Genomic DNA, 11364 nt, shown 5'->3' with positions numbered 1-11364 from the left:
AACTCACTCACTGCACAGGGAGACTTCAAAAGGCGAGCCGGAAAAAATGATGTCTCAATCACCAGAACATGAATCATAATCCAACACGGATCTCAATGTTCCAACTATTGCCTTAAATGCTGAAGTGTTACTACCCGTACCCTCCATTGTGGGCTTGTGAAATTAACATCTTTGCGGGCCGAATTATTTCCGGGACAATCTGGCTCCCGGTCCAAAAGACCAAACCGGTCGGAGAAATTTAATAAAATATAAGTACTCTTCCTCCCCTTTTGCAAAAGTTAAAAACGGTAAGATAGAGAGAGAGAGAGAGAGAGAGAGATGAAGAAAGATGGGAGAGAGAGAGAGAGAGAGGATCTCCCTCGTGATACCCTTTAGTTTACCGCCAGGCCGGCCGGGTGAAGAAGGCCAAAGCCACGGCTACTTCTCGAGGCGATTCCCCTCCCACCCCCCTCTCGCTCGCCTTTAACTCCTCTGCTTTTCTCGTGCAGAGCGCCTTCCTACCCTCCTCTCCTCTCCTCTCCTCACCTGAACTCCTTGCCCACTCTTCTTCTTCCCTTTATATACCTCTCACCCCCCATTCCCCTTCCTTTCTTCCTCACTTCCCTAACCCTCTCCTCCTCCCGTGCCTACTCTTTTCTTCTACCCTTTTTTTCTCTTTCTGTCTCTCTCTCTGTTCGACCTGAGAGAGATAGAAACAGAGAGAGAGGTCTCGGAGCTCCAAGGTTCTGCCTTTCAGTCCACTTGGAACAATGTCGGGTTGCAAGGACAAGGAACAGGACCCGCGCATCGAAGGCATAGCTTCTACCATCCGCGTCGTCCCCAACTTCCCCAAGCCAGGTCCCGCCCTCCCCTTTTTCTACCCTCTGCGTCGATTCCTCTCCCTCTTTTTTTTTCCCGTTCTGTTATTCTATTTTGTCATAAAAATCGAATCTTGGTCTCAAAGTTTGGAGCTTTTTGGAAACTTTGGTGCGACTGATGGATGGGTGTGGCAGGGATTATGTTTCAAGACATCACCACTCTGCTTCTGGATCCCAAAGCGTTTAAGAACACGGTGGATTTGTTCGTGGAGCGCTACACCGGGAAGGATATCACCGTCGTTGCTGGTAGATTTCTTGATTTCCTTCACCATCTTTTTTTTCAAGATGTGATTTTTCTATCTTTCGTTCTTTCATTCATTTTTTTTTCTGCCTTCCCCTCTTTATATGGTGCATTGGTTTCCTATCTCTTCTTCTTTTTCCCCATCGATGCTTGTTGCCTGTCGTTGTCGTTAAAATGTCGGTTGTGGGACCGTTTTCTATCTTTCTTTCTATTTTTCCATGGGAGGGAGGTAGATTGACGAAGAGAGAGCTCCCAAGTTTCCATCGTCTCCATTGGAGAAATGCTGGGCTGCCTTTTTCGGAGCATCGAGAACCTTTTTGGCAGTGGTAGGGTGCCTGGTTTGACTGCGAAGCCATCTCAGTGGCCATGCTATGATGGACCAGCCATGAATTGTGGACTGCTCGCTTGTGGCTTCCATTTCGATTCTGTTTTTGTGGAGACGGTGGTCTCGACGCTGACATTGCTCCCTGGTCCCCTACTCCGACGTGAATTTCTGAAAGCTTCGCTGCTGTTTGATGGATCTCCATATTCTATTTTTCTGTTGCCTGTTCTTTTCCTTACCTGCTTGGATTTGGTAGGTACGATTGCGATCCGAGTGTTGAATCACCCATTTACGGTCCCTTGGTATATTTGTAGCATCCGAAACCAGAGGCAGTGGAGATGAAAAGAGTGACGTAGGCTGCCCCTAGTTTGATAAAATTTTGGTGCTTGTTTATTTGCCGTTATACTTGTCATCACTAACGGTTGGTATTTCATGCTGCTGGTTCTTCTGGCTTGATGATTTTTAGATGCACCATATCTGCCAGGGCTATTTGTCATTTCAAATGGGTGTAGAAATTAATATGTTCATATAGGTCATTGACTGTCTTTTTCTACTTGAAGTGTACGCAATATATTAAGTCCATCCACAGAAACTAGACTAAGGTGCTGGCTGAAGGTATTTTCAGTGTCATATGCTATCAGAAAGCTATGGCTTTAAGCTGATAGTCTTTACTTAAAGGATTACCAATACAACTGGGAGGAGGAATGATACTAGTATGAGTATGATTCTTTGTGAATGTTCGCAGCAATACGAATCACTTATTTTACTCTTCATTCGAACACAATTTGTCGATAACTTGGGCATCAGTTAGCTGCCACTGGTATAAGATCTGTGACCTAATAATGTTTTTCTGTACACCCAATATCTTGGGGTAACTGTGGCAGCATCAAATATTTTGTTGTCTTCCACTTCGTCCTATGGCTAAAGGTGACCAGCTATACCTTTTCTTCCTATGCTTTAATATTCTTGGTCCCATGCTTTTACTGTTCGACAATTACATGTATAGTACTCGTCTTCTAGGTGCTGTCCTTGAAAACCAATATCTTAGGTCCACCAAGTTAACATACTTGTACCAGCTAGTCTGCAAGGTCAACGAGTAAAGTGAAAGTATATTAAATATTGTTTGCGCATGAGTCTGTTTGGGACTTGCATTAGCTTATAGTAACATGCGCCTTTAATTTCTGTAAGTTTAGACAGTACGTAACTTTATTCTTTCTGCATTAGTTTGGGATATTAACAAGTTAGCCCATGCCATGCTTGTGGGACCTGTCTAAATTTGCTATGAATGCAGTCTCCAAGGAGCAGAATCTAAGCTCGATCAGCCAGCAGAGAATCTGTGGCTACTGAGTCTGGGCTCACATGGCGTTAATACCCATGATTCCTGTTAGAAGGCCTAAACGAGTTTGAGTCTCTTGCTAATTCTTTTGCACCAAAGCTTTTCATGCTAATATTGTTGTAGCGGGCTTTGATTGTTTATATGTTCTCAAGCATCATGCCAAAATTATGCGATATCTATTGAGACCATTATAATCTTCATCTGTTTGCTATAGACATTCTAATGACCAATAAAAAGTTGTCCACTATGTGATTCTTTTGATGACCAAAAAGCAAGCTTAAACGGCATAGTGCACAGCGGTCCCCATTTAACATGTTGCTAGACGAGCTTTTCAAACAAAGGTAGAAAGTCAGGCAAGTTCTGATTCCTTTGTCTAGCTGATCAGCAAGCACTTCTTGCAACTTCATTCCTACATGTCATATTCCCTTTTAGTATTTTCCTCGTGTTGTCCAAATGTTTCCTCGTTCTCAACTTTCTTTATTTAATTAGTCAGATTTTGCATAGACATTCCATAAGTCCAAGTATAGGTAATATGTTACTGTTGTAATTTTTTTCCCCGATTAGATGGATACAGGTGGATGGGGCTGGTACATGCGAATTAGTGTGGAGAGAGATTAAGTTGCACTGATGAGACTCATAGAGGTTTGTTTGGTTGCTTGGGGGATCCTGATAGCCTTTTTTTTGGTTGTTTTAGAGTCATTATGCCCCTTTCGCTTTGATGGTTATTAAGACTGCAATTTGGTGATATTATAGTATGCCCACATTCTGGAGTTGGTTTGATTCTTCGTATTAAATTTTCAGGTCAGTTAGAGTCTAGGTACAAACTATATTGAGGTTTTCCATTATATGGGGTGTAACTGTATAGAGCTTGTAGGTCTCACATTTGCGTTCTTTTTTATGATGGTAATTAGAGGATTATTTGGAAAGATTTATAGTTATCGATATCACTATTTTTTCTTTGCTTGCTTACTTTTTTTTGTGTGATTTAATGCCAATTTTGGAGAGAAACAAGTGGATATACATGGCCTAAATTTAACTACATAAAAGGCATTGAATGAAACGGAAGAGGTCTAGGTGCAAAAAATTCTGCAAGTTGTGATAACGAGCTTTCATTAGGGCTATATTTTTCTTATTGCTATGTCATATTGAATATAGACTCTTGCAAGCCACCTCATTTTATTCTTGATGTATCAAGTTGTTGTCTTGTGCATTTGTACAATTATAGCCTAGTCACTTGACTGATATTAACTTTATTTACATGATAATATTTCTGTTTTTGACAGGAATTGAGGCTAGAGGTTTTATATTTGGTCCTCCTATTGCTCTAGCAATTGGTGCAAAATTTGTCCCATTGAGAAAACCAAGAAAATTACCAGGTATTTCAATTATCCTATCATGATAGGTTCATTCAAATTGTATTGTTGCACTAATGGATGGCATAGAAAATTGCATGTGCTCATTGAGGAGCCAATTAGTATAGACATATCCAAGAAGCATTGTACACTGGCTAGCATTTTGAATATTCCAATATTTTGAGGTACTGACAAGTGTAGTCTCATGATGTGGTAATGTGCTAAGATGCAATGGCTGCATGAGCTGGTGCATTTGGGCTGCACGTAAAATAAAGTTGGACCTACCATGAGTTGACAATTTGGCTGGACATTCAGTTTAACATTTTCATATTTTAATTAGTTGCGACCATATAAAATCCCAAATGTTAAGGCTTGTATACATTATTGGCTCCTTCTTTGATAGCTTAAAAGGTCAGTTGGTTAGTTAACATGGTATCAAAACCAAAATGTCATATGTTAAATCCCTACTTAGGCCAATTTTTTTCTTCATACCACCCATACATTATTTTGAGTCTCTTGTCTTGGCTTGCTCTCAGTTTGTTAGAGAGTCATTCTTGGCTGGTTCATGCCTTCATGTGTTTGGTCCATGCCATATGTGAGGGATGTTAAGGTCTGATATAACAGCAAAACTAAATTTCCATTCAACAAAGACAAATAATAAACATAACAGGAGCTTTAGAAATCACACTATATTATCATGGTTTTAAATATAGATATTGAACTCATATCCTTTTTTCATTTGAATAGTATGGTATTAGTACATTACTGGTATTGACAATATGTTCCAAAATCCATAGCATAAAAATAAATGAAAACCATCGATAATAAGGTTTGTCGTACTGGTTGGTACCGTGTTGCACCGACACCGAACTGGTACATGGTACCATACCATGTGGATACTCGGTACGTCGAAGTTTACTATACTATACTGCGTACCGACATAGTAATACGATGGTACTGATACAGAGTCCGGTACCAAGTCGGCGAATCTCGATCGATATCAATTGATATACTTTCTATAGTATCATTGGTATACACTAGGATATACCGTTATGGCTGGTGCGAATTGTTTTGGTGTCCTACCACTTGTCTTGGTGCTAGTTTCGCAATAGATCAGTATGGTATTGGTAATACCATCCCATGTCGATAGTTTTTTTTTTTTTTTTTTGAATCCATGCATATAGTTTATGGTATGTTTTCATGCAGGTAAGATCAAGCTAACCAATGACATCTTAGCACACTCTCTCAATGTGGGACTAAATACATGCTTGCATGTTTCCTCGCACATTCTCCATGTTTAAGCCTTGACATCTTTGCCAGGCTAACTATCCAAATCCAATCAAATCCAATAACAAACATCATGATCAGGCTATGATCAGCCACTAAAGGGCCTGTGCTGCAGTACCCCTTAGTCCATATGAGCCATAAGCCGAATAGGCTTTGATACTATTTGTAACGATCCAGAACGTCATCTAAAAAGGCTAATCTGAAGGTGTTATTTAGGATCCCTGGCTCTAATATAATTATCCAAGATCTCCTTAGTACACAACTGATATTGACCAAACACATGCCTACATGGGTCCTCACACACCAGTACAGATCGGCATGTTGTACCATGCTAGTAGGTGACTAGCAAATGTTGTGCTTGTGAAATATCCAAGAGGAGCCTCCGGAAGGACTTGCTTGGTTGTCGGATTAATTGTTTGGGATTGCGGACCTCATTGCTTGAACATGATGAGTTTAAATTGGTTGCTAAATGGCTTCTTAGTTGTGCTTTTCTTTGGAATCTGGTAGAATTTAACTTGACCTATCCATAAAAGTTGTAGATAGCAAGTCCAAATTAGGTGTTTTTGAAATGTTGCTAGAATTGATAGGGAAGTAACCGTCTGTACTGCTATCTCTGAATTTTTGCTAGAGTTTCTATGAAGGATGTTGGCATATCACTTCTTGGATGTCAAATTTGCTAGCAACCGTTGCATACTGAAACTTTGTTAATTGTTTTAATGAAAGTGGTCTCGAAGCACTTAGAGCTACCTCTGCAATATTTAGTTTGAAACTTGAATAATTGTTTCACTGTATTGTTTACTTGAATAGATTAGCTAGTTTGAGTAGTACAGTTCAATCAAACCACTGTAGCCTTCATGTTTGGCTTGAATTATGTTTCTTGCTTGTAAATTTAATTCTCCTCCCTTGCTTTTGTTTCTTCAGTGTGTTTCTTTGACATATGATCTTTCATGCATCAATTCCCAATCACAACTACACCACGTTGTACATAGTTTGGTCACTTATTGTTTAACTTTTGACCATAGGATATCGATCATTGTTCAATAAAATTCTTCCATAACATTCTATTACAAAGGAAAGTTATGACATCGCCGTTTGTTGATTAACTAATATTTGTAGGTTGAAATATTTTCTGGCATTATTGGCAAGTAGGAAAAGAAATTTGGTAAAATGTAAATGCAGGAAATTAAAGATAGATTAGCATAAAGGATATTAGGTGTAGCAATTGTGCTCAATGATCCTAATTAACTTGTTTGCTTGCCAGTTGACATTTTAATATGATGAAGAATTGTTGCCTTAGCTGCCTGGTAGTCTTGAGGTGAATTCCCCAACATCGGGATCTTTAAATTTCCCATACTGTTTAATAAATCTTTTGAGGTTCATAGTTCAGAATATGGGCTTTTCGTTAGTCACTGTAATGCTGTTCTTTATTTTTTTGTTGTGAACCTAGTCATCATAATACTGTTACGGATCAAATTTAGTTTGTTTCTTTATTGCAATTCTTATGTTATTCTTAGATTTGTGTTTTGAAGATTGTGGCTGGAGTCTATTATAATCATCTTAATTGGGTTTTCTCATAATATATGTTTAGGAGAAGTCATCTCAGAGGAATATGTCCTGGAATATGGAACCGATTGTCTTCAAATGCACATTGGTGCAGTCCAACCGGGAGATCGTGCTCTAGTAGTTGATGATTTGATTGCAACTGGGGGAACTCTCTGTGCTGCCATAAAATTACTGGGTATGTGTGATAGGACCATGAATTCCTAGAGTTATTATCCTGTGATAGCATTGTAGTTCATGCAACACTTTCAATTGCTGGCAAAGTAGATAGAGCTAGTGATATTTTTCAACCATATAAATTAAAGTTTGTGATCAAATCAAAAGACCTCATTAAGCTTTGAGTTAGGATGCGTAACAATTCACCAGGTATCAAAACTATTAGAAACTTGGAAGAATTTAATAAACCTTTTTGATATTGTAAACTTACAATTTGTCTTGTTCAACGAAATTGACTTTTAAGTACTAGAAGTTTGCTTGTAATATATTCTAGAATTGTCATTACTAGAGTCTTTACAGACTAATAGGTTTATCTGGGTTACAAGAGCATGAAGTAAAGACTCAAGTCGATGAGGGTCATTGTTTACAAAGATGCTACCTGTTCTCCCTTATTTCTCTTGAGGAGGATAATCAGAACTTAACATATTTTTCATAGAAGGAAGAGTGTGCAGTCTTATCTAAGTCAGTAATAATGTTCCTAATCAGCATCTGTTTAGAGGTTCTAGGTTATTCTTGGTCCAAATCTGGTACAACTATGCTTATCAGATCAATCTCATCCTTTTTTGTGTTTCCTAGAGGGAGCGGGGGAGGGGAATACACCTTATCAAACTAATTGAAGGAACATCTTCTACAAAACTTAATGGTATCAAACCATCTCAGGAACCTGACTCATAACCTGTAAGTTGTGTTTGGCAAAAACTTTGCTATGCTCAACAATGTTGAGTTTCAATCAGAAAAAAACAACTATTTCCATGTTTTTATTTTGTCAAGTTGTAATGCTAATGCTTCCAAAACTGTGATACTATTTAAATATTCAGTCCGCAGGCATAATTCCTGGCAACATTTCTTTTTCCCATTATGAACTATTTTGTACTATATTAGTTCACTTCTGCTCATGTTTCCTTGTTAGACCACCATTATCTGTATGCCCATTGTTCCTACAGAGCGTGCTGGGGCTGAAGTGGTTGAATGTGCATGTGTGATTGAACTTCCAGAGCTTAAGGTACATCCAACAAGTAATCCTTGTTTTCCTTACACTTGGTGTGCTTAATGATTCTGATGCTTACATTATTATTGAGGCTATTTATTTGCACTTTTCAAGTGTTGAGCGTCAAGTTCTTGATTGGGATGTTGTTTCGCTTTAATTAATTTTTTGTTTCTTGGGTAATAGGCTCTAATTACTTAATCTGTTTTGGGTATACAGATGTGCACATGGATGCATATACAACTTAGATCAGATGACTCAACTCACATCATCTTCTGTACTTATCATCCTTTGCATGTGCTTTATGGATGAAAACTTAAAGTTTAAAATTTTGCCATCATCAAGCAGGATTCAACCTTTTTCCTCTATCGATTTGCTTTGTTTTGTCTCTCTGAAGTTGTGCTTAATTTTAGTACTCTTTTCTTTCTGGTATCTTGGAAGAATCTGACTCCAGAATATTGAGAACATTTGCTCCCTTCTCCTGTGATAAGATCGTTGTTCTTTTACAGTAGCATTTACAAAGAAATTCTTGTAAATTATAGGAAAAGACAGAGGTAAGATATATCTTTGCTCATGGTGTTCCTTGCACATGTCGATCCAGTATATGTTGAGTTAGACATTATGTTACTTTGAAGTTAGATCCAATATGCACAGGTTAGCTTAGCCAAAAACGAATTTGTTGTAGCATTCGTAAACATCTATAGCTATTCTAAGATTTTGTTATAGAAAGCTCATTGAAGATTAGCCCTTACATGTCATTGCCAAATCTGGAAGATGGAGATCAATATATAATTTTTTTTCATTGCTATTGCAAATGCTTTTGATCTAAACATCTGTTTGCTTTACTGTAACTCATGCATGCTTCTATTTAGTTCTTTTTGTGAATTCAATTGTGCTTTCTATGTCCAGTAAACCTTGTTTCTAGGTTAACGCTGTGTCTCCTTGTAACTTCTTTATTGCAACACTTTAGCATATTGTGTTTCTCCATCAGTCTTATTTAATTCTAAACAAAGATCAATGGACATAGAGAAGATCAACAGGCAACTTACCTTGTTTCTTGATCCTTCCCATCCATTCAAGTGATCCGATTTGAGAGAGAGGGAATCTCTTTGTTCAGTCCACTCAACTCAAATCCTAATGAAAATCTATTTAAAGCAAAATTTGTAGGACATAGAAAGCAAGTTTTTTGTATCCTTTTTACTTTTAAAAATCAGTATACAGAACTATGATGCAAGACTTTTGTTTGTACTAGTGAGACGTTGGTCTCGCCAAATCTAAGTCGGACTCCTCTTCTGGTTAAAGAGGCTGAATTCTTCAAAAATAGGAAAGTACGAAAATTTCTAAAATAGGCTAGGAATCTAGACCTCGACTTAACTTATTGTTGCATTACATTCCTCATGGATTAGGGGGATGGTCCAAATATATTTTGGGGCATCAAATAGTCTAGGATGAGGTCATTTTTCCAAATATATTGGACTGAACTCTCTTATCAGTGTAATGGCCCTAAAGCTGCACTCAGCATATGCCTGCAGGCAATGATGTATAGATTTCAGAAACAGTAGCCTGAGGGGAGCTTCCCCACATTCCTGCATGTCAACCGTTCTAATGGTATCCGGAGAACATCTTGAAACACACGTAATTCAGGGGAAAGCATTATATGGACATGATATTGTTGAACGCATTGAACAGCAATGGGAATCCATGAACCACCGCTGTGTTCTAAAATTGGTTGTCTAATATGCTACTAATGCCGTTCTAATTTTCCTCTTATTCTGTTTGCGCTGATATTGTTGAGTTAACCTGTTGCTCATTATTCACCTCATCTTCCAAACTAGTTTCTCAAATGTTTTGGTCTGGAATTTTGGTTCCCATGCTTTGTCTCCTTACAAATAAGAAGGAAATAGCATGAAACACAGTCGAGCACATAATAGAAATCTTGAATATATGTGCAGGGCCGTGAAAGGTTAAATGGTAAGCCATTATACATACTTGTGGAGTCCCGCTGATGATACTTGTCTCTCGTTCAGCTGATGAGAGTCACGATTCTGTACATTAGAGGGTTTCATTCCAGGTGTTGTGGATGCAGGCATCTTTTCTGATTATTTCACTGCCTTCGAGGCTTTCTATTTTTTTATGTTCCTCATTGTATGTCAAGACTGGATTTATGCAATCAAACTACATTGTTATTTTGGAAAATTCAACTATGTTGTGATGTCCTTTTAATGCATTTTTCATCAAAGAAACACTGTAGCACCGCAAAGACTCAGGCATTGTAACTTTTATATATCTAGATATTGAACGAGAAATGAACTAAAGCAATTGTTTGCGGTAATCATTCTTTCTGCCATCTATTCTATTATATTACTAAGTCCAAACACCCTTAGGCCGTATAGGATGCAGCCTTGATCTATAGAGTGCTAAAGTTACTTCCATCTTAAATAAATTTATCTTACTTTCAATTCTTAAGTTAAAAGAGAAAACATAATATACCTTCTCCGATATTTGGAATGAATAATAGAAAAAAATTCTTTAATAAGCAACCCTTTTTACTTCTCATTTGTGTTGTCTATTTCAAAATCAACTATATTATAAAGGCTATAAGTGGACTAACTTTAACAGATTGCCATTAAACCTAGTTATCGATCCAAAAAAGGAGTAGCCTTTTTACTGTTAATGCACCATTACTAATTCTGAGGTCCTTTTTCTCACCTAAAGAGAGAGACTATGGTCCACAGTGGCAGGCCACTTGGTGATTGGAAGCAGACCACTTACCATCACCTCTTACCATCAAAACAATATGAAAAAAGAGAGCTATGACAACGATCTCACTCGGCGAATTAAAGCATTGATGCCTCTACGCCTCTTTCTGTGATTCAGCATTAGTCTGCCGGAATTCACCTGGCAAACAATATTGGGAGAAATTATTAAGGGGATTAGGTTCACCATAAATCTATAATAAAATCATTTTAGATCGTGTTGCTATTACATATAAATAATAAAAAAAATCATTCTAGATCTACGATGGATCTAATAAATTCTCCCATATCTACCTAATAAATTCTCCCATATTGGATCGCAATTCGGTGGGCACCAAGCTCTTATGGGTGCTACCCATTTTATAGGGACAATCAGGGCCCGTACCCTTCATCTCAGAGCTCAGAGCTTTGTATTATGTCTGAGATGAGCCAGTGCATCTTCTCGGTCATGC

At 38.0% G+C, this 11364-nt stretch overlaps 1 protein-coding gene across 2 annotated transcripts; it reads left to right on the top strand.

Moving 5' to 3' along the window:
- The first annotated feature begins 290 nt into the window (after nucleotides 1-290).
- On the top strand, nucleotides 291-10487 carry LOC103712161 (adenine phosphoribosyltransferase 3-like). Of its 2 annotated transcripts, XM_008798608.4 has the most exons (6): nucleotides 291-837; nucleotides 993-1103; nucleotides 4040-4132; nucleotides 6984-7133; nucleotides 8116-8174; nucleotides 10109-10487. In XM_008798608.4, the coding sequence occupies exons 1-6, from the start codon at nucleotides 750-752 to the stop codon at nucleotides 10160-10162; spliced, it is 555 nt and encodes a 184-aa protein (XP_008796830.1). In that variant the 5' UTR covers nucleotides 291-749; the 3' UTR covers nucleotides 10163-10487. The 2 variants fall into 2 exon arrangements, with proteins under 2 accessions (XP_008796830.1, XP_038982500.1); XM_039126572.1 differs by lacking the exons at nucleotides 291-837; nucleotides 993-1103 and adding an exon at nucleotides 1350-1676.
- The last annotated feature ends 877 nt before the right edge of the window (nucleotides 10488-11364 follow it).

The sequence above is a fragment of the Phoenix dactylifera genome, chromosome 5, assembly GCF_009389715.1.
Source record: "Phoenix dactylifera cultivar Barhee BC4 chromosome 5, palm_55x_up_171113_PBpolish2nd_filt_p, whole genome shotgun sequence".
In the NCBI taxonomy this organism is placed as follows: Eukaryota; Viridiplantae; Streptophyta; class Magnoliopsida; order Arecales; family Arecaceae; genus Phoenix; species Phoenix dactylifera.
This window is presented reverse-complemented; position numbering and strand designations above follow the sequence as displayed.